Raw genomic sequence first — 23,620 nt, 5'->3', positions numbered from 1 at the left:
CCATTAAATTGTCTTATTTAAAAATGCATAAAGCAAATTAATAATGGATTTTTTTTTATCAGAATATGGGATGCTAATATTTGAATCTAGATAAGTACAGAAATGTAATGCAAAGCTATTCAGCGTAATGTGGGAGACCACACAGCAATTTAATTTGTGCATCATATTTCACTCTTTCCTGCTGTGACTTTATTATAATCACAACTATAAACTCCTGTATATGTGCTGAATTGCAGGGGCTATAAAAGCATCACTTCTGCATATTTTGGTTCAACAGCTCGACCAAATGGTAAATGGTACTGGTTAACAAATAGTCTCATGTTTGTTTCTTTTTAACTGGGTTAAAATGCAATAATTAATAACAGACAAGACAACAAATGTATTTTCCTGGGCATTTAAGGTCAATGCATCACCTAAAATATGCCATAAATGTAATAATCAGATAAAAAAAAAAAAAAAGATTTATCAGTGATTTATCATCCGTTGTCTGCGATGTTGTGTGTCAAGTTCATTGCACACCAGCATTTAAATTTTTTCATTTTCTGTAATATGCATCATATCTACATTTTACCAGGATAGATTACTTTTATGGGCATGTTGCAGTAAATAAATAAAAGTATATGAAAGCAATATTTGATGATATAGGGATGCACATGAATATAACATGATTGTAATGATGCAAGTACTTTTCTTTTTTTAATGCTTTACTTTTTAGTTTTTTGCAGTTTACTGTTCCATAGTGCATTTTACAAAATGACAGTCTGCAAGGAAAAAGATGGGGAAACTCCATAATACATGGAGTGCAAATCTTAAGACAAAATGCATTCTTAATTATAAAAAAGCATTTAAACATAAAAATAAAAATAAATTAATAATTCTCAATAATTTGACTAATGTTCAGGTTTTCTTGTTCCAATAGATCTGTTTTCAATCTAACTTGCCATACAAACACAACGTTTTGCAGAAAACGAGATCCTTCTTGGCACATATAAATACATGGAAACATCCAACAATTTAAGGTTTAACTAAAATGAACCTAATTAAAAAAAAAAAAAATCACCAGACAGATATATTGTAACTACTGCACCATGATTGTGCAGTCCAAGAACACTGCATTACTGGGTAATCGTTTTCTTTTTTCAAGGGCAGGCCTTAGACTAAATTGCCTCCTATTAAAACTGTAATGGTTCTCTAAAAATGTTTTGGCCTTTTGTTAGAGAAAAAACTTTTCTAGTCAGACATGGTTGTGATTTATGTCCAAAAATACAAGTATTCCTTTTAAGGCATTTTTATCTCTGCTTTATGGCCACTATATATTTGTAGTGCTCGTAATAGGTATTAACTCAGGGGTTTACTTGTGCCGGGTCTCACTGGATTCCAGATCCGATACCTTTTTGTCTGACAGACGAGAATTAAACTGTTTCCAAATGATGAACCTATGAAAAAAAGTTATTTTTGTTGCAAAACAGAACTCTATGTGCATAAAACGTACAATAAAAAAAGGTTTCCTGTTCCATTAATTAAATGACAAAAGTGTTCTGGAACCATATATTCTAGGATGCAACATTGATGAGTAAGAAGATGTCTTGCTTTTTCCACAACCCAAACAGCAAAATGCCAAAATAAATAGAGCTTGCCGGTTGTGTTCATCAGATTAGAAGGTCCGCCACTGGTATTGTTCAAACATGAAGATATGTTAAAACATGGCAAGCCAAAGGTCGGCATGCAGCTACCGACACCAACAATAAGGAAGGAAACCAACAAGCAGATGAGGACTTGACGCACATATGAGAGCTGCTGTAAATCAGGGTCACTACATTATGCCTAGAGATAAAAATGCTATCCTTCTTCCTTAATTATGAGATCTGTTACCTTTCTGTTTACAAATTAACCCCTGAAGACACTTGTACTGTAACTACCCTTGCCATTCTGTCCTAGGTCTTTCATATGAAATAACACATTTCCACTGCTTTGCATGGTGTCTGGTGAACTAAGACCTGAAACTAATTTCAGTGATATAAGAATTTATTTATTTAGCAGACGCCTTTATCCAAGGCGACTTACAGAGACTAGGGTGTGTGAACTGTGCATCAGAGTCACATACAATGTCTCACCAGAAAGACGGAGCACAAGGAGGTTACGTGACTTGCTCAGGGTCACACAGTGAGAGTGGCTGAGCTGGGATTTGAACTGGGGGCCTCCTGGTTACAAGCCCTTTTCTTTTATCCCACTGGACCACACAGCCTCCTAATTGTGTTGGTTTTAAACCCAAAAAGCCTCCAGACGTGAAGGCGTTGAAGGCAAGCGACCTTGCCCCGGAAAACCTACGGTAAATAAAGTTATTGTTTTTGTTGGGGTCAGTGGGGAAGGCATATTATTTAGTATAGTTTGGGAAACAGGTCTGGTTTATTACAAACATGTATTTGTTACAATAAGAAGTGAGCATTAGTTGCCTTACAAAATGAGAGCAGGTTGATACTAATATAAGAACATCTATATGGAAAGTTACAGTAGTTAATTGCTGACAGTACAGACTATTATTGATTAAGTGTCAGATAGATCAACATGGGAAGCATGTCAAGGTCTTGCCAAAAAAACAAAGAGCTCCATTAGACAGAATTCTGCTAATCAAAGCTGGACTGAATGCCATCTGACACTGACTCATATCCATTAATGAATATCCCTGAATACAGAGGAGGCACTTTAAACTATATATAATATACATTAGTATATACAATATATCATAACTGCACACAAAATTCTGATGTAACTTGGTATAGACATACCTTAAAATAATTTTAATAGTATCAGATCACACACAGTGACCTCTGAATTAGTTAGTTAGATGTCTTTCCACATTTCATGGTGACCTATTTTCTTTTTTATATATCTTACTAAGGCCAAACTTGGGAACCATTTGTCTGTTTGTGCTGATGAAACTGAATTAACATGTTATGAAAAGCAGTTCCACATGCTCTGTCACCTCACATTTCATGGTACTGACGCCTGCAATGCATTACTTCTATCTCTGAAAAGGGGTATTCTGTTCATGACATGCCATGCTCAGATTGCAACTGCAGAGTCAGATTTATAAAATGACAGCTTTCGGTATTCATACATGAGATGCACAGTACTTAAAGAATAAGTAGCGGGTTCTGAAAAATATAGCCTTACATGTCCCCAGGTGTTCCTACAATTCTTTAAATAACACACCTGCAATTTTTCTTTTCACTGTTAACATCCTGACAACTTTTTACACTTAGAACTTTAAAGTCTGTTTCAAAGCCCTTTTCAAAATGTCTGCTCTGTAATACAGTATTTGGCCATTTACAAAACAGTTTTTACCATGCTTTCTCAGTCTATGACAAAGTAATCCGACAATTAAAAAAGAAATAACCTGAGACCGGAACAAAACAAGAAAGTGCACACACAAACACACATTTGCTTTGGAGGTCAGTGAAACAGTCTTGCTTGAATCATATGAATCCTTTGTTTTCTTTTCTTTAATATAATAATAATAATAATAATAAAAGCTTTGAGACTAGGGTGTATGAACTATGCAACAGCTGCTGAGTCACTTACAACAACGTCTCATCTGAAAGACAGAGGAGTTAAGTGACTTGCTCAGGGTCACACAATGAGTCAGTTGACTGAGCTGGGATTTGAACCAGGAGCTTCCTGGTTACAAGCTCTGTTTCTTTAACCACTGGACCATACAGCCTCTTATTAGGATGTTTAAAATATGGTTAAACCGGGCAGTTACTGTAGGTGAAATGACAAAATGTACAAAAGTGAAGCTGAATTCCCAAATGTACTGTCTTACCTGCAGCTGAACCCATTCTGCCCTACTATGAGCTAAATGTACTGTTTTAGACCCCTAATAAAATGTAATTAGTTTCCCTCAGTTCAGGTGATAGCAGCGCCAGAGTAACACGTGCCCGGGGTCCATCAGTTAATACAGGGTATCGCATCTTACAAGATCAGATATGAAAGGCTCTACTGTAATCAAATGTGTTGCAAGACTCATTATGCATTAAACTCAAACCTCTCTTACCAAAGCAGATTTCGTAATTACTATGGGCACATGGTCAGCACTATAATTTACTGCTACAGATTTTTTTATCATTAAAACACTGAAATATACAGTTAGCATAGAGTTCAAATATGTTGTTTCAGTACAAATACAATTAATTAAAAGCAGAAGCTGATGGGTTTTTATGGGACATTTTATTCGCATTTTTGCGCTATTCGCATTCCCTTATAGACAAAGTCAAGTAAATCTGAAAGAATGAACCTGCCAGCAGCCTAAAAGCTGTAGTACATGTGAAAATACCTTGACCTTTGGGAACATCCTGAATAGATGAGGATGTTAAGCAAACACAGAAATGTTATTTGAATAAGCCTTCTTATTAATGCCATCACACAAATAATCAGTATGTTGGTACTGTAGCTTATACAATGCTCTCAAATATTCCAGTGATTCGTGGCAATTACGCATTTCAAAAGGTTTGCAGCTTTCAGATTTCACGTGTCACAACATTGGTTAACATTTTTGACAGATTACTACATTACTTTGTCCTTTTGAAAAAAAAAAAAAAAACACTCTAAATGTGGTACAGCTGCCAGAATAGAAGAATTTGAAAAATTTCTGGTTGTGCTCTTACTATTATCACTGAAAGATCTGATTGCCTCTGAAACGCCAGACATGTCAATGCTGACTATTTAATATAGCATTCCTGAACAATGGCTGTTAATTCTAATTGAGTTGTTGTTCACATTTATGTAAAAGTACCCTCATTGCAGTAACTTATATAGACGATTCTGCTGAGTAAACACTTGGGAATACATGCATTTAAAAAAAAAAAAATCAAAGTTGGCTCATTAAAGTGTCTGTAGCTAACTAAAGTAATTCCATATATGCACTTTGATTCTCTACATCTCAATCACATACAGTTTAAAAAATAAATAAAACACAAGTACTCCACTTGATAAAAGAGATCTCTATTTACAAACCTTGCTGCCAGGTAGTGCTTCACTTGGAGAATGAAATAATCCCCACCCCTTCAAATCTGTCTTCCCTGTCATTAACCAATCAGTGCTTCCCCCCTACTGAATGACATGCACTACTGCCAGGAACTTTGAAGTAAAACAGATTTTCTTCAAATAAGGAAACCAAACTGAGAACATTCCTTAACCTAGTGTAGTAGCACATATCACATTTTAAAATGAAAATATCTGTTTTATATAAAATGTGTTTCTGCACATTTGAGATCTTCCAATATCAAAAATATATATATATATATATATATATATATATATATATAGGGATATATATATAGGGATAATTCCCTATTATTTTCGTGTTCAGGGTAGGGTTCCTCATCTGCACAAGTCCCATCCCAAGGGAGCAGACTACGTCACAGTCGTGATGCAGGTCACACGCGTATTAAGAATACATTTCGATGTCATGTGATGGTCAACACGTCACGTGTTGTGTTGTCTTATTTTATAGCAACAACATTATATATATATATATATATTATATATATTAATAGATTATATATATATGGATATATATATATATATACAGTGTACACATATATGACACATATATATAGAGATATATAGAGAGAGAGAGAGAGAGAGAGAGAGAGAGAGAGAAAGAGAGCGCGAGAGAGAAATTTCAATAGTCATGTTGAGATCACAAGATAAACTAGACCATATTTATAAAGCATTTACCACCGTGCTAAGTTTGCACCATTAGTAAAACAAAAAATGAATGACCAATTCCCGACTAAAATGCACGTATGAACGCTTGAATTAAAATCCTGAGTCATTTGTTTTAAGACTTTTAACAACAACAAGCTAAATACTTTGTGAACCTGTCCCATTATTTATGGATTTTTATATTTCATATCATTATGTCAAGATCATAACATAATTTATCGACATAACACATTGTTATTTTAATTTTTTCTATGTAATCATGAGCCACCTTATGAATGACATAGCGGATACTCAGTCATGGGTAGTTTAGGGTTTATTTTATTACTAAAATAATAATTATATTGCAGTCTATTTATATTTAATGAAGGCATTCAATGAATCAATGCTGGGACATTAGTTATAGTAATAGACGTCAGATTCAATTTATCTAACAATCAGTTGACAGTTATATTTTGTTTTGTTAAAGGACAGTTGATAATGTGAGCTGAATATTAGCATTTTTAAATGTTAAATGTTTAATATATGACCGAGTGGAGCAAAATGAATATGCTTTCCCCCACCTCTTTTCCTCACAATAAGTCTTCGTCTGTCGTTTTAGAAGCAATTGCTGCAGGAATAGTTTGTTCTCGTTTTCATTCACGAAAGCGACTGAAGCAGCTTGTGAAATGATCCTGCGATTATAGGTGCAAATCTCTAACTATTGAACTAAGGAAGTGGCTATTTACTCTGTGGCTGGGGAAAAACACCAAACGCTTTGTTGTATTTCCACATTTGAAGTTTTTTTCATCAAAATGTGTGCTTTCTGCAGAATTTGAAAATCAAAGTTCAGACTGAGGACTTATTTAAAAAAAAAAAAAGTTTACATAAAAATTATGTATACAACAAATGAGAAGCTCAGAGTGGTATTTGACCTGCAGCTGTGAAAACAAGTTGTTGTTGTTGTTTTTTTGTTTGTTTTGTTTTTAATAGTTAAATTATATGCATGCGGTTCATTACAGTCTCAAACTATGCTATTATCTTATACCACGTGACAAAGAAAATGTTGATTTTTTTAATGTTACACAGTATATTACAATATAGCAAAATAAGTAAAATGCAAAGTGTTGTATATGCCCTTGTAGCAACATACTTTATATTTAGTTCCATTACATAAATTACACCAAGATAGTGCTGGTCTTTAAGGGAATTCTCTACATTGGATTCATTGCATTAGTAAACATAAAAACCCATTTGTACCGATTCAGTTATCCACGATTAAAAGAGATTTTCAAATCAGATTGAAGTAAATTGTCGCCTGAGTTTTATTATTTTACTAGTTTTTACTTGTAGTAGTACTAGTATCTATATAATGTTTATTATTTAGTTTTAGTTTGCTTTGTCGATATAGCTATATTTGCAAAAATAATGTTGTTGTTTTTTTTTTTTTTTTTTTTTTTTTTTTTTTCAATATTTCAATAACTAATACTGGATTAAAACATTGCAAAAATCCTCCGCTTAATCCCTACAATTTGTTTGTTCAGATTTGCCTTACAGTGTTCCAAATTATTTAGCCTTTCCGTTTGTCATCGATATTTCCCAAACATGGCAGCATTCTAAAAAAAAAAAAAAAAAAGTACTAAAACCAATACAATTAACATAACAGAAATAAAACGTGGTATGTAGGAGTCAACAAATTGATATATAGAAGTCAGTGATAAAAAATCCAAAACATTTTATCTAATGGGGTAAAGATTACATTAGCTACGTAATAAACCCTACTATTAATGTGTCAGCGATCATGAGGAGAAAAAGGTTACTCCCATATAATAACACTCTTAATTGAAAATTACAAAGACTGTTTAAACAGCATACATTTCGCTTTGACGTGTTAGAATCCGACTTCCATTCTAGCTACAAGGTGCTATACGGGATGGAAAGATATCTGAAACAAAGCTACAGAAAGTCAGCAAATGGTCAAAATCAATATAGTACCACTATAGCAGCCAATTATTTTAATCGCACACCATTTGGCTATTCCCATCACTTGGTATCTAATATCCAGGGTAACATATATCCATACACGCAGTCTACAACAGTAAGGTTCCCAACAACTGCACACAAACTTTCAACAAATTGGTACCTATATATATATATATATATATATATATATATATATATATATATATATATATATATATATATATAGACACACACACACGCGTGAGCGTTAGTGGTGGTGTTATTTTAACGTGTACATTTGTGGATATATAAACAGCACACTGACTCAAAAACACGAATTACATTCAATTTGTTCACAGAAGGTAAGGCCAAATTATACCTGACAAGGTATCTAAATGAACAAATATATGGTATGGGATAGTAAAATTCATGGATGTTTGGCGATTTGTAAGCATGTGTGAATGGCTATATATGTGTATGTATATGGGGCTGTGTATAGTAAAATATATGGATACATATATTTAAGCATATATTATGGCTCATATATATATTTATATATATATAGAATACTATCTGTATATATAGTATATGTATATTCATATTCAAAAATTACTTCTAGCCCCGTAGGTTGTTTTAATGAAAGCATGCAAATATGCCCAGACTCACTTCTTCCACTGTTTTTTATGTGCTGGACAATTTCTTTGTAATCAATCTTCTGTGGCTCGGGGTAAAGATAGGCACTGACAGTCATGTTTTCCAACTCCAAGATGCTGTAGATACCCTCAATGAGAAAGTAATAGGGGCGGTCATCCGTTTTGATATCATGGCAGATTATAACAGCCCGGGAAGTCCAGTTAAAATAAGAGTGGACATAATTGGCAAACTCTCCGAGTTTTGTAGTGGAGGGCCCCGTCCTTACAATAGTCTTGTACTCATCTTTTTTGGCGAACCCAAAAGCTGGAGCCCAAGCTGTGATCAGAGGGAGTTTCCAGTGGGTGGCAAACCTGCCAACCGAAGCAGCAGAGTAGACGCACCCAGGTCCAATAAAAACGTCAGGGTTCGTGTACAGCTTTAAATCCACAGCGATTATTTGGGCCCGTGTCTGAGAGCATCCTCCTTCGTCCTCGGTGCTTTCGGTCACCACGTTGATGCTGTAACCCTTCAACAGTCTGTCGTCCTTCTGAATGGCTTCGTTTGCCATGTGGATGGCTGGGGTGACCCTTGGCAGAGCCCAGGGATATTTGCTGTAGTTGTTGGGCAGCATCACAGCCATTGTGATGTTCTTTTTTAGATCTGATTGACCAGTTGTCAAAAGAGAAGAAATGAACATTAAAAGTAAGCCATACCCAAGCTGCATTTCGTATCCAAAACCCATTTTGACAGAGTAGGTACAAGATGTCACATTAGGTTTAGATTAGAAAAGAAAAAAAAACAAAAAACACTTGGTGACACAAACGTTGACTTAAAAATAAAGTGCAACTGAGAATCCAAAAGCAGACCTTATTACTATTTTGTCTTAATTAAATACACAACATATATTATTCAGAATTATCCTATTTTCCCTGCAGGTTTTATATATTCCTCGGGGTTCTGTTTAACTCTTTGCAGGAGTTTTTGCAGGCCGTAACTGACATGTGTCCCATTGCTAGCTCAGACGCTTCTCTCGCTACTCTTCAGCGAGTCCCCTCTTGAGTGTGTGTTAGCCATCCATCCAGAGGACTCCAATTTAAAACATCAGCAAATCCCTATGCTCTGCCCGCCTCAAAACGTCATACAAAGGCAGGTACGGTAGTCCAAATAAAACAGACTAACGTCGCCACCTGCTGGACATCCCTAAAACAAAATTATTAAACTGTAGTTTCAGAAATACGGCCGTCACCAGATATTACTATCGCCACTGCTGAAGCATCTCTGTTACAAATAATAATACACATTTAAAAACCAGGACATTACCCCTTGAAATTAGAAAGTCTCTTTTAAATTGTCAGTTAAAACTTAAACAATTTGGCACAAAACAAGAGAATTTTCTGGAAAGGTATGACATATGTACATATAATAATAATAATAATAATAATAATAATAATAATAATATAATAAATAAATAATAATAATAATAATAATAATAATAATTTGTCCAAATGCAAGAAAAAACAGTGAAACAATTCCATAAATCTACATGTTGTGAATTTCCATTCACTACAATATGCCTCAGATGTGCAGTTTTGAAAGAAACATATTACAGAGAACATGCTCAAATATATGGCACTACTGTTTGCAAGCCTTTTTTTAAGTACTGTAGATCTGGAGAGATGCCCTTATCCCCAAAAAATCTCTTAATTTGTTTGCCTTACATTCAGGAGGCCTGTTATTATTATCACTGTGCCCCATACACCAGGCCAAGTTGAGCAAAGCTGTTTTACTTGATTCCAACCCTGTTCTATAATGTTTAACAATTTAAACTAATTACACTGAACACACATGCACACACACACACACACACACACACACACACACACACACACACACACACACACACATCCTACAGATCCTATTTCAGTTTGTTATCTCTTAACCCTTTAGTGAACCTCAGGGACCAGAAATGGGCACCCTTGAGTTAAGTCTAGTGTAGGCCTATCCCAGAGATCCTTCCCGGTCTGGGCTGTGTCACAGTTCATGATTCACTTTGATTGAGTGCATAACAAGTGGCTTTCCCCACCCTTGTATTGGACGGCAGGGACAGGCAACCTTCCCGTCCAGGTATGTGTTACAAGCGTGTCCTTAATTGGTAAAATCATCCAATTCCACTCCTAACCAGCTCATAGAGCGCTTTATAAATGATTCCTATTAAACACGTAATGGATTCCAAGGTATGGGGTAGGCAGTGTTACAACTAACCCCAATACATTCCTACATTGGAGAAACGAGATTTATCATCCCGTTTATGTTTAAGTTTAAAAAAAAAAAAGGTTGAATAAAGATTATTTTAAAACCAATAAAAAGAGTACGAGTAAGATCTAAACACCTACAAAATGGTATTCTTATATTTAACATTTATTTGGTTATTTCACAGTTGTTGTGCTTTGGACATTCATGGGGAGTAGTGTGCCATCTGCTGGTCAAATTGGTGCATAGCTGCCCTTCTTATTGTTCCATTCTTTAATCTTCATCTATAAACTGCAGCATTATTATTTATATATATAACATTACTGAGCTGTTTATATCTTGCTTATATGAATTACCTGTCAACTTCAATTAACTATTTCCCCAATCTGTCACTTTATCAATTCTAACTTCAAATTTGTCACCTAATTGATTTCACTTTTATACCTGTGAGGGCGTAAAACAGTTAGATCTGCAAAAGTGGAGAGGAAATAAATTATCATATATTTTTTAGCATTCCAGAAGCGATAAAGAGGTCATATTGGTGGTAACGTCTATAAATGTTTGTCATCTTTAAGGCACTTTGTTTATTATTATTATTATTATTATTTATTATTATTATTATTATTATTATTATTATATTATTATTATTATGTGTTTAGAAGAAAATAGATTTGCTGAACAGGCCTTGGAAGACTTCTGAACTAAAAAGAGATGGGCCATTCATGAAAATGTAATGTTTGTTAAATTCGATATGGCATTGATATCAAACTAGTAATGTAGCAAGCCAAAGACTTGATCAAACAGGTACTGTATTACATAATGTTGTATTTGAATTATTTAGACAATAAAGGTGGGACCAGTAATATTGTTGATAATATTAAATAAGAGGTAATAAAACAGATTGCAAAATCACTCCACATTGCCGTAAGCATTGGAACAGTTTGTGTTTCAGTGGGTTGGGGGCACACAATCAGATCAGCACAAAAAAGCACAATATATATATATATATATATATATATATATATATATATATATATATATATATATATAGCCGGAAAGCCTATTTTACAAGAAGACAAATCATTTTGGACAAACAATGCAGCTTGGATATGGTTTATTTTACATAAAATTCTTTCCCCCACTTCTAACAAATCTTGAAATGAGAATCGTCTTAAAAGCTGAATATGTTGTGAAGAGTTATATGGGGTGCTCTCTCACCACTGGGCAGTCCCTCAGGTATTTACAGTTTGTTCAGGTTTCAATTAAGGTTTTGGATACCAAAAGTAATGAATGTGAATGGTCCCTCTCAAAGGGAATCAGAGAATACCACATTAGTAACCATGTTCCTCTAAACAGACTATTACCATTTGCGTCCTGTGTTCGGTGGCCTTTTACTTTAGATGTTAGCTTGTGCAGTTTGGGGGATGTGGAGCTGGGGGTCTCTAATTCCCTGTCAATTAGTACCTATTTTTTTTTTATTTAAGCCCTGATCACTTGCACCTTTGCTGTCTAGTGTTTCATTTTCCTCCACCTCCTTTCATACATGCCTTTGCACTGGTCTTCTCTGGGGGGCAAGTGAGTCTCACTTCCCCGACCTCAGGGCTAGGTATCTGTCTCCCTTACCTTCAGGGGGGTTCTCACCATGTGAGTCAGAGCAGACTCCCAGCCACACTCCTTTCTCCTCCTGTGCTCATTTTAACCTCACCTCGAGGCTCTGTTATATATCCTGCCTTTCTCTCAGGATGTGGCTGCTTTCAGTGCTTGAGTCCCATACTAACCTCCATGCTTTGTGCATATTTCGGGTTCCAGGCAGCATGAAGTCTCAGCCAATCAAGCCCCTTTACAGAAGTCTCAGATGCTGGGTACCTTGTCTCCTTCATACCTCCTTTCGTGTCCTGGAATTTGCCCCACCCTGAAGGTGGTGGCCACATTGATAAATTTCGACAAAGAGGTTTGGGAAGGTGTTCTTTGTAATTATTTACATCTTTGTCCATGTGGTGCCACCAGGTGCCATGTGGTACACAAACTAGCATGACATATAGAAAAGGGTATAAAAGGGTGGTATTCGGTGGTCACTACATTGAGATCTTCATGCTCCCTTTTGTCCCGGACCAGGGGCACAGTAGTGCAATTGTGCCAATAAGCACACAGTTACCGCTGCAGTAAGCATTTTACAGAAATGTCAAAATAATGTTTTAATGGCGTATACATATACAAAAATAAAACATTTCTAAAACTGATAGGCCATTGAGTTCATTCATCAATTGTATCCCAGCTGACATCTATTGCCAGCAAGAGTTTGTACTGTAATTGGTATCATCGGGAGACATGTTCACAGTATACACAGCTGCATGTGCTACAAGCCCAGCTGCAGCTGCAGCTACTGTTTGTAAAAGTTAGCTTGGGGTAACTCTCAGGTGAGAATAATGAATAGGCGCATTCAAAGACTTTTATATGGGTGGATCGTGCTGCTACCTGGCCATAAAGAATGAAGACACTAATTCTGTAACTGCAGCCAAAGACATACATAGTGCCACGAAGCAACCAGACACTCTGGAACCGCCTGAAGCAGTTCATAATTCTGAAAAACTACTGAAAGTTAGTTCAAGTAATCCAAAAGACAGGAAACAGCACATCAAATGTTATAGGATGATACATCTTATAAGTACTGTTATAACTTATATGGACATAATGCTGGCTCTATACAGCTGAAGTCCTTCACTTGTAGATTGAGTTACTGTCTATGTCGCTAGTGGCCATAGGGGTGAATTGAAAAAGACAAACTGTTCCTGTAAAAAGAAAATATTTGGAATGTCAGTGAAGGCAATACCCAAGTTTTGCAATTTTGCAATATAGAGTTACAGTAGTTTTTTATTTTAGACACCTTTATTCCAACAGGACAATTGTAGTTTAATGATTTACCAGTTGATGGCAGTAAATATGCATTAAATGAAACATCAGGTATTAAAGAAAAACTATCAATTTAAACCTTTTGAAAAAATTCTCAAAGTTTACAAACATTTAAATCAGCTGTAAAACAAATTGAGTATTTATTGGCCTCTTTTTGTAAAGCAGGGGTTCTCAAACTATGAGGCATGCAATTGTTCCAGGGGAGGCACAGTGCCTGTCCCTGCTACCTTGTTTCTTTAGTTAAAGATGCAGCTCTCTGTTGCTGTAACGTACAGACTTTTAGTTTAGAGTAATTCAGATAATAAGCAGACGCCAGATGCTAATACGCTCTCTTTTAATGCCAAGCGGTACAGAAACATAAGCACTAGCCCTCTAAAAACTCTCTACACAGACAACTAGTCTGAAACAAACATGAGGCTCATCTCCCTAGGGGGCCCACACCCCAGAGAGACAACCGCTGCTGGCGCTGCGGCCAGCCTGCCCACCATCGCATCCCATGCTGTTGTCCAACAAGAGTTACCAATGACCCCGGCGGGAAACTGCAGCAGGACGGTGTAGAGGGGGAACCGCCGATCTGAGCTCCTACCACCCCCAAGGCAAAAATCACCAGGCAGCATCTGTGGGTCGGATTGGTTGGGGCAGCAACCTGAGCCTCCCCTTACAGCTCAACTGAGTGGTGTATCACGCCCTGGTCGATACTGGCAGCCTGGTTTGACCCGGCACCCCACCCCCATGAAGATGAAAATGATGACTGGAGAACTGATGCTGACGCTGGGCTGACAAATAATGTCTTTTCGGATTGGGCTCCATGCCATACAGCATGAATTTTGGCTGGTGCCAATCCGGGATGACTACATTATCGGCATGGAGCTGCTTACTAAGCTATAAAAATGCCTGGATGTGAGTGGAGGGGCTGTGGATCAGCTCCACACAGGGGACGTCCACCTCTTGCATGTTGAGGCATCAATGGAGGACCCCTTCAGAAGCAGCAATGGAGACAGAGCGACAGGCTATCCAGGTGGACACCGTACCCCGATTGCCAGAAAGCCACTACACATGCATCTTTCACCAAATAGCCAGCAGCTCTCCCAATCAAACCACCCTAATCCTGTGAAACAGCTGGAGCTATCCTATCCGCTCCCCCAGATTGATGATGTTTTGGACTGTGTTGCGGGATCGCAGTGTTAGCTCACTGGTCTTGAAGTGGATACTGGCAAGTTGTGCTAGCTCCAGAAGTTCACCCTAAAACTGCTTTTACCTGGGTCCCCGAGTGGCTTATCTCATAAAAGCACAGCTGCGTGGTGTGCAGGGTGTCATACAGCACAGGTTTGCATCCTGGCTGTGCGAAGAAGACAGTCTTCACTGGGGATTTCTAAAGGGAGTGTTACATTGGCTCTGGAGCGCCGGTGGGTTAGGGAGGCAAAAGCATCAGGGACTGTTTCTCCTCATTGCACTATAGTGAACCCTGCTGGCCAGGTGCCCAGCGAGTTCAAAAGTGGACACCTGCAGCGCTGGCTTTTGTCTTCCAGAGGTTGGCAGCTTGCTGACATCTGCTCTCAAGTTCCTGGGTGTAAAAGAGGAAGCTGACTCAGTCATGAGATGGGAGGACTCCCAATGAACCTTCAGTTCTTTTGAGCTGTGGGGGGAATTGCAACATCGAGGGGAAAAATGACCGGATATTTCAAATTGTGGAGAAAATCTGGGTAAAATAATTGGGAACACTAAATAATCAATAAATAAATAAATAAATAAATAATGCTTTTACATTGGCCATGGACTGCGGCAGTTCAAAGTTATGCCAAGCAAATGCTTACCTCTGTTCCCTGCAAAGAGAGCGTGGTGACCGGAACGATCTGCTGGTACACGTAACCACTTTTGCAGGGGCTCTAGCAACCTTAGAACTGTGTTTGCACGGATCCGCCAAGAGGGAAAATGTGAAAGCCTGGCCCATGCCCGTCGTAGTTTTTCCCTATCCCCAAGGGACCTTCATATTGGACAAGGACGCTAGCGGTGTGGGTATCGTGGGAGTGCTGTATCAAGAGAGAGCGAGAGAGCGAGAGAGAGAGAGAGAGATAGCCTATTTCAATCAGTCCCACAGTAAACCTGAGCGGGACCATTGTGTTACCCACAGGGAGCTGCTGGTCATTGTACAAGCATGTTCCCTACAGATTGAGTCATGCCTTTACTCTAAACCCTGTATTGAATAGAATTAGACAGATGCTTAAGCACCCTTCAGATTTGTGCACTTTGTGGTGGTGAGTTGTGGAGTCCCATTTCTCTCTTCAACTTGATCATTTGATCTTGGGTGTGAGACATGACACAGATCAGTGATTACTGAGATATGACACACACAGCACTGGGCTACAATAAGAAAGATTTTGCTCTTGTAAAAAGTCTGCACCACTTTTTTTTTTTTCCTAAATTAAATTAAATAATGGTTTGAAGGTTTAAATGAAGTATGTTGGTGACATACAGTATATCAACATGCACTGGCTGTATATAAAATGTAACTGTGACTTACAAACACATGGATCGATACACTCCCTGATTCTGCTATCCCCAATAAATGTTATGCACAGGTTTCACCACAACTTAGTATGTGCTTCTTAAGCTATATGTAGATGTAAAGACAGGGCAGGTGGGTTCTGATACGCTCAATAACTTGTTATGATAAAGTCCTAAGAAGACTTAATTAGCTTGAAGCTATTTGTATTTTTCCCTTTGTGCAAGAAACGGAACAAAGTGCTGTGGCTGAACATAATGGGCTTCACCAATAGTAAATGTAAATTGAAATCGAAATATCAACAGAAAAAACAAGGAACTTGTGACACATTTTCCACTATAAGAAGTAGGCACCTCATGCCTCTGGGGAAGACTTGCCTGAAATATTGTGGCAGTCTTATTAACTTTCCTACCTAACCACTTACTGGTCACAACCTGCTGTTCCATCGACTCGCCGTATCCAGGACCGGCGGGGTTCTGCCTGTTTCTATGTCGAACTTAGTATTGTGTAGTACTTCACCGGCCTATGCCGTGAACGTCATTAGCCTTTGGAGAGAAGGCGAGCAGTTCCAAAGCGGAAACTCCTCCCGAATCCTGACTGCGGGACTCACAGACACAGAAAAAAAAAAGGATACCAACCAAATTAACACAAACCGCCCGGAAACACACGTACATTCTACTATAAAACAAGAAAACTACAGCAAATAAAACGCATAAGGAAAAAGTAGCATTGACATAAAACTGTCTCGGATTTTTTTTTTTCTTGTAGTAGTTAGCAGTGCTTTTATGTTTTGAATCGAGCGTCCATCGATGCTCCGACATTACAAGAGAACTGGACCGACCGGGCAATGATTCCCAATACCTGAATTTTAAGGAGCCTGAGAGGTAGGCAGCAGTACTAATATCGGAGTTCTTGTTCGCTAATAATGTGGTAAACACAAGTTGATGGTATTTGTGTCGTGTGTGTGTGTGTGTGTGTTTGAAAGAGTAAGCTAGTTGTAGGGGTAGCAACTTTGCACAGAGCTCGTCCACTCAGTACAATCGATAAAATAAGATAAGAAACAAAGAAAATCTTTACCGCAACGCTAGACTTGCTCTTTATGTCCTGTGAAGCACCATATAGAAAATGTAACATTGGTCAAATCTTTTAATTATAGATTTCTTTATGTAAATAGCCGAATTAAAAAAAAAAAAAAAAAAAAAAAAAACAAACAAAAAAAACAAACAAACAAAAACGTATCGTATAAAGTTCAAACTAGAAAACTATTTTTGGGGATGATGAGGGGGTGGTATTGTGCTGTATATAATAATTGGTTATTTGTATTATAGTGTAAACCCTACTTTTCGTGAAGGAAAAAAAAATAATTTATTCGTGTCCGTGTGCTGTTTTTCGTGTTTCGCATAATAATAGAACACTGACAACGCCGAGGGCGTTACAGTGTCGCTGATGTTTAAGTTTGTGTTATTGTTTTTATTTATTTGTTTATTTTGCCACAGCAGTGTTATATTGATGTATCCGTCCCGTGCATCGCTAGAGCTTCGATTGTTTTTGTAGTCGCCATGTTAAGATGGGGCTGCTTGAGAGGCGGCACAGAAATCGCTGGTACTGTACAGAGCTAGCCTGGACTTCTCGCCAGGTCAATTAAGTGTGGGTTCCACCCACACACACACACACACACACATGCATACATACGTACAGTACAGCATTCCCATGTCAGAGTGACAGAAAACCAAGCGGTTGCTTTTTTAAAATGTTTACATTGACTGTACGGAAGATAGTTTTAAATGCATCAGTTTCTTTTACCGAACACATTTCGAAGTTCATCAAGGTTTGTTATGGTACTCCGGTAGCATATTTGTGGAACTAACTCACGGGATAACCTATTTCTGTATTATATTAAATAGTGTGAAGAAAGTACTTCTGTAAGCAAAACCTGTCAAACATATTTCGTTTTCCCTTAACCACTAATGTTTTCATATCAATATATCAACAGTATCTTGTTGCCTGTTCAGGTGTGGTGCTACAGGTGTATGTTTTCAAAGAGTAAAGCAGTATTTTGTACATACAATATGTAATGCACATGTAACATTATTTTTTTTATGTTGCTTACAATTTGCACAAGGCTTACCATACCTACTTCTGTACTAGTTACACTGAAAAAAAGAGAGGGAGAGGCTGACCTGTGCTTGCCAGTAAATGTCTGTAAACACAATAGACAGTACATTTCTTTGAGAACCATTGCACGTGTTTGTTTGTAACACAAGGAAACTCTGAGTATATAATATGTACATAGTATGTGTACCTACCTATGTTATGATTGAATTCAGTACATGGAACATAATGTAAAAATGCTTCAGCCTTTTAACTTTAGACACTAACGTCTTTGACACAAATAATCCTTTGCCTTCAGTTCAGCACAAACCAGGTATTCATTAAACCTCTGGCATTGGTTGCAGGGGGTTGTAATGTGTTTGTAAATTGCAAGGGGTTGTGTAATTAAACATCTGTAGCAGTATAGTCCGCTTAGAAGTTGATGCAGAAATGCACCTAACACTAACATGACAATATGTGAAATCGAACTCTGAGCAGCACCGTAATGGTAAAAAAAGGGTTAGTTAGCTAAATTGTTTAGAGACCTGAAGGTTAAACTACTATAGCTGTTTTAATAATGAACATTCCATTGAAATTCCACTTGTATTACAGTATTCATATTGATATACCCCTACACGTTGGTTTTACAGTTCACAGCAAATCCTTGTTTAGCTGAACTCCCACTGTAAGAACTTAATTGTATGACAGTCGTTTACGCCTCAGTTAGAGCAATAAGACAAAAACTAGAAGAGTAAACAGGTAGAACAGTTGTAAAGAAGTTATAGAGGATAAGCGATGGTTCCATGGACCCTATTCATTTAACAAGCTAATATAAATGAGTGCAAGAAATACACTAAGCAGTATCAAGCAGTTTGACATAACATATTATTGACGATGAATTTTGAAATGCTCCTTATTTTCTTTTTTATTTGTATTTGAATTTTGATTCTCTAAGTGCTCCCCAGCCCTAACCCCCTCCCAAGTTAAAAGCTTATTGGACTTTTAATGGATATTACTTCTGTAACTAAATAGAAATATATTCTTACAGGCCTTGTCTTGTTATATTTCTTGCTACTTACTCTACCTTCATGCTTAGTGTTACTTTAGGGAACTTGGAGAAGGCAGGCAGCTAGGGGCTCAGTGGCACAGAAGGTTCATTTACTAACACATCATGTGTTTCAACTCTGGGTTTAAAACTAACAGGTCACAGGTTGAAATGATTTAGTTGGTCTCAACCTAGCTCCAGTACATTAGTCCACAATACAAATTCACTACATAATTCAGCACAGTTGTGAGTCTGTGTTTAATAGCAGATGGTTTTCAGGTCAGAATTGAGATATGTCTCTAGAGCTGTGAGCTTAACTCTCCTGCAACCTTCCAGGCAGACTGCAACCAGTGCCATCGTGCCTAGTGTTTGAGTAGCACTAAATTACACAGTGAAATTAATGAGCACAAAAAATGGTTGGTAATCTTAGTAATACATTAAAATGTGTAAGAAAACTTAGACTTGCAGAGGCACTTAATCTGACAGTGGAGCTTTAGTTAATTTCATCCAATGTCATTAAAAAAAAAAACAAACAGAAAAAAACTGTTGGTTTAACTTTCAGCTTTTTTTATGATTAGCTGAGTTTCTTGTTATCATGATTTGGTTTCACTGTTTTCATTTTAGTGATAATTAGAGAGAATAGAGACAGTAGAATCCCTAATTGGTAGACAAGTGTTTGCCTTAGAAATCCTGTCAGACATTCTGTTACATATCCACTGTAAAAGAGGTCAGTCACTGAGTGCAGCATGCTCAAGGCACAGTTCTGCATACTTCCCTTGAAGGAACAACATTTATGGGAACCAGAACCACATTTATTTTCTTTTTTCATATATATGTACAGTACATGTCAGAGAGCAAAGTGAGATTATGAAATCTGCCATTTTCATTGGGCACTCAACTGTTGTATAGAAAATATCTCTGACACCAGACTTTAGTTCTGCCTCAGTCCGCTATGTATCAGACCATAAAACATGTGGTTTGGATAAGGAGCTTTATTAAAAAAAACAAAAAAAACACTTGCTTTACAAACTCTTTGGGAAAACTAATATGTCTGAAATTGTTCTATAGTAAATGTGATCATCTGGTTATGATTTAAAAAGTTCCCCAGTGTCACCTGGTAAAAACGGGAAAGGGGAGCCATGCAAGCATGGTTTGAACCCTGTTTGCGGCATTGATTTTAGGTGAGGGAGGAAAATCGGCTGAGGATTTTAGTTCTAGGGTTAAAATTATAATGTTTTAGTATTTCACCTTATCCAATGCAACCCTCCAAAAAACACCTCAATGGACAAGTGGACATGTTTAATCTGTAACTATAGTTATGTGTTAATGTCTTCATCTGATTTGTTCAGTGACTTCTGAATCACTGTGTATAAGTACTAGTAAGTGGATTTCTTGCAACAGTTGTGGTGGTGACCAAATGTGTGCAAGTATTGTTGTGCAAAAGTATAGCTTAAAATGAATAGTTGCATTTAACAAATGTAGAACAAGAATAGCAAAAAATAAAAATACAGAAGGTTTGTGTATTGCACATGTGCCATTAACATTGCACTGGAAACTTTAAATAAAGAAACTAATTAATGAAGGGCTATAAAACAAAAACCAAAAACTTCTCCCAGTGGTCAGTCTAACCACACATTATGAAGTCAGGGCAATGTAGGCAGGACTCGGCATGAAAATTTATAATAGGTCAGTGTCGATTAAAAAAGTAAGCTAACTTTTCTACAGTTGTGTATCGAATGTGCCATCAAAACAGAAGTCGGTTGTTCATAGCGAAAAGAGCAGAAAGTACAGATAGAAATTTCCCAAAAAACAGCAGAAAATGCTTAAAAAAAAGTGTACAGTAAATGGTTTAAAAGTGGGAGGATAACAGCAGATGGAAGTATAGTCCTGCAGCGGAATTGTCAACCTCGTCGCACGAAAAATACAGTTGAGCCAGCAGCAAATGCAAGGTACTGAATCATGGACTGTAACCCTGGTACCCAGTCAGGCACCTTTATGTGATTTTTATGATCCAGCTACTTGGCCTGACCTTTATACCAAAGAGCTAAGAGTTGAAATCATGAAACATAAACCTGTGCAGCTAAAGAAACTGATGTTGAATTCAACAATTATATTTAATTATTATTTTTTTTTTTTTTTTTTGGGGGGGGGGGGGGGGGGCGACTTCACACTCTTGCACCAGGGCCCAGTAAATCCTAGCGCCAGCCCTAGGGCTATACTAAGATCACAACAATAACTCTGAGCAGTATTTTTGTTTGTTTTTTATTCCCATCGCTTGCAGCCCGGTGTTAGTTAGTTAATAAATGCCTTGCATGCCATTTTCATGACTGTTCTACCTATCGCCCCTGCATGTCTTGGATGGTATCAACAAAGGTGTTTATTTTTGTTATTTATTTATTTTACTTATTATACTGAAAAATAACTGCATTTTACAAATGCAATGTGATCTGAGTGTATTGAACCAAATGTTGTTTAACGAAAGTAAAATCTTGGGGGGGGGGGGATAAAAATCTGCCAAAATAATACTATTTGTGTATTTATTTTAAACAATGGAAGTTGCCTTTTATCTATTCGTGGCATGCTGTTTTAGTCAGATGAGGAAACTCTTTAAGCCTATTTTCTGCAAATTGACGTAGTAACAGTTCACATTTGTTTGTTTGTTTGTTTGTTTTACATAGGGATGCAGTAAACTGTAGTTGTGCAAACATTTTATATTCTGTATGTTTTACCTGTGTTATGTACAATATGCATCAATATTAGCACTATACTGTTGAATAAATAACAGTAATTCTCAAGTGATTCTTTCTCATAATGAATGTGTGTAATGGAAATATTGTATAGGTGTGTGACAGGCTGGCGAGTGGATAGAGGCCCAGAGACAGACGGCAGTTCAAAAAAAATAATACTTTTATTCACAAATAAATACAAAATAAAAGGGCACCAGGGCCAAAACAAATGTATTTATATACAAATAACAAAACAAAGCAAAATAAAGGTTTCCAGGCTGCGCGATGCCTTCATTGGATCAGAAAATACAAAAACCAAAAAATAGCAAGCACAAACACCAGCTTGCTTCCTCAACTCCCTCCTCTTCCTAATGGGAAGCTGAGGCCTCCTTTTATTTCAGGTGGCTGGGTGTTGATTGATCTTTAATTACTCCAATCAACCCCAGCCACCTGAACACAATAAACCCAGGAAGGTAGGGGAATTTATCCCTGCCAATCTATACAGGGCAGAGCTCTACTCTGCCACAGGGTGTTTTCGTAGTTTTTGGTATTTTGGACTGCTGTGAAGTTCAACATATGGTACATGTTGATTAGGCTTCATAAAGTGAAGGATCCTGAGAAGGTCAAGAAGGAGGCTAATTTGATTTGGTGTCAAATTTCAGTGACTCGCCTCAGTCACGTTTATGACATAATCTCATGTGAGGGGAGTCAGGAAATACACCCACTGGATTTCCCTGATGAAAAACGAATGACCATTTCAAAAAAATGTGAAACCAGAACTCACAGAAATACTTGGGACTGTAATTAGGAGGTGTACTATTTACTGCAGCTTACTTGATTGCAGTAAAAACAAGCAAAACAACTCCATTCACTAAATGTAGCTCTCATATGGTGCTAATAAAAATATATGACAATGTGCTTTTTGTGATGTATTTAATTTTGTAAATATAACATAAAATCCAGTCGGGATAAACAGAATGCCATTCTAACCAACAATGGTTTTAGACATGAATTAAAAGTAGGCTATTCACTGACACAGCATCCCTAATCGACACGGGAAGGGATTTCCATAATTTCGGAGCATTGGGGATAGTATTTGGCAAACTGAAAAGTCAATTGGGCAGATATGTTACTCCGACAGAGCTATTGTGTTTTGCACAAATATTTCATGATTACCTCGGACCACTCGTGAACTCAAATAGAAGTTCAAGAGCTACTGGATATGATGCTGTTCGGGGAACACTGCATTTCCTAAACGTAGATCTTACGATGGTCTTTCAATGCTGGTTTGGTTAATGTAGCTTTTTGGAAATGATCTCCTGGTTGTAATGGGCTAGTTCTCATTATTACAGCAGCCCTTTAAGATTGCACATCGTTACTGGTACACCTGGTGGTCCCTGCTGGAAACGCTGGTACTTGAGATGAAAAGGTTGAAAACCACTGCTCTATAAGGTGAACAGTCATGTAAAGTATGTGACAGAATTAATCAGGAGCATACCAGCTTTCTTTGGGACAGTACTGCAGATTCACAACTATGTGTTTGTATGAACACATCTGCACATTCACATTTTGTATCAGTCTAATTTGCGGATTACACTTTAAATTATCGTGATTATTGTGTGCCTTGCTATCTTATAGTCCTTGTAGTGCAGTGTTAAATCCTTGCATGTACCTCAGCTTCACTAATGCTGTCTGAGTAGTTCATTCATTAATGTAAACAATGCTTGCCAGTTTGTTTTGGCCAAGTCTGAATCATTTCTACTGCCACTTGCTGTACTTAAATAATTATCTGTTACA

General features: G+C 37.3%; 2 protein-coding genes across 4 annotated transcripts in view; one reads left to right on the top strand and one right to left on the bottom strand.

Annotated features, from left to right (window-relative positions):
- Positions 1 to 9,350, bottom strand: part of LOC121315978 (atrial natriuretic peptide receptor 2-like) — a 55,814-nt gene extending 46,464 nt beyond the window's left edge. The window contains exon 1 of the mRNA XM_041250636.1: positions 8,332 to 9,350. Within this exon, the coding sequence (XP_041106570.1) occupies positions 8,332 to 9,040 (709 nt within the window). The 5' untranslated portion in view covers positions 9,041 to 9,350. The remainder of the gene's footprint in view (positions 1 to 8,331) is intronic.
- Positions 9,351 to 16,492: 7,142 nt separating this feature from the next.
- LOC121315963 (tyrosine-protein kinase Fer-like) overlaps positions 16,493 to 23,620 on the top strand; it is a 103,347-nt gene continuing 96,219 nt past the window's right edge. For 2 of the 3 annotated variants that reach the window (XM_041250614.1, XM_041250606.1), the window contains exon 1: positions 16,493 to 16,845. The gene's annotated coding sequence lies outside the window, so the exon portion shown is untranslated. The remainder of the gene's footprint in view (positions 16,846 to 23,620) is intronic. The other variant, XM_041250624.1, reaches the window with a different exon arrangement.

This window comes from Polyodon spathula, chromosome 1 (genome assembly GCF_017654505.1).
Source record: "Polyodon spathula isolate WHYD16114869_AA chromosome 1, ASM1765450v1, whole genome shotgun sequence".
Taxonomy (NCBI): domain Eukaryota; kingdom Metazoa; phylum Chordata; class Actinopteri; order Acipenseriformes; family Polyodontidae; genus Polyodon; species Polyodon spathula.
The sequence above is the reverse complement of the archived record's forward strand: the minus strand, read 5'-3'. Positions and strand labels throughout refer to the sequence as shown.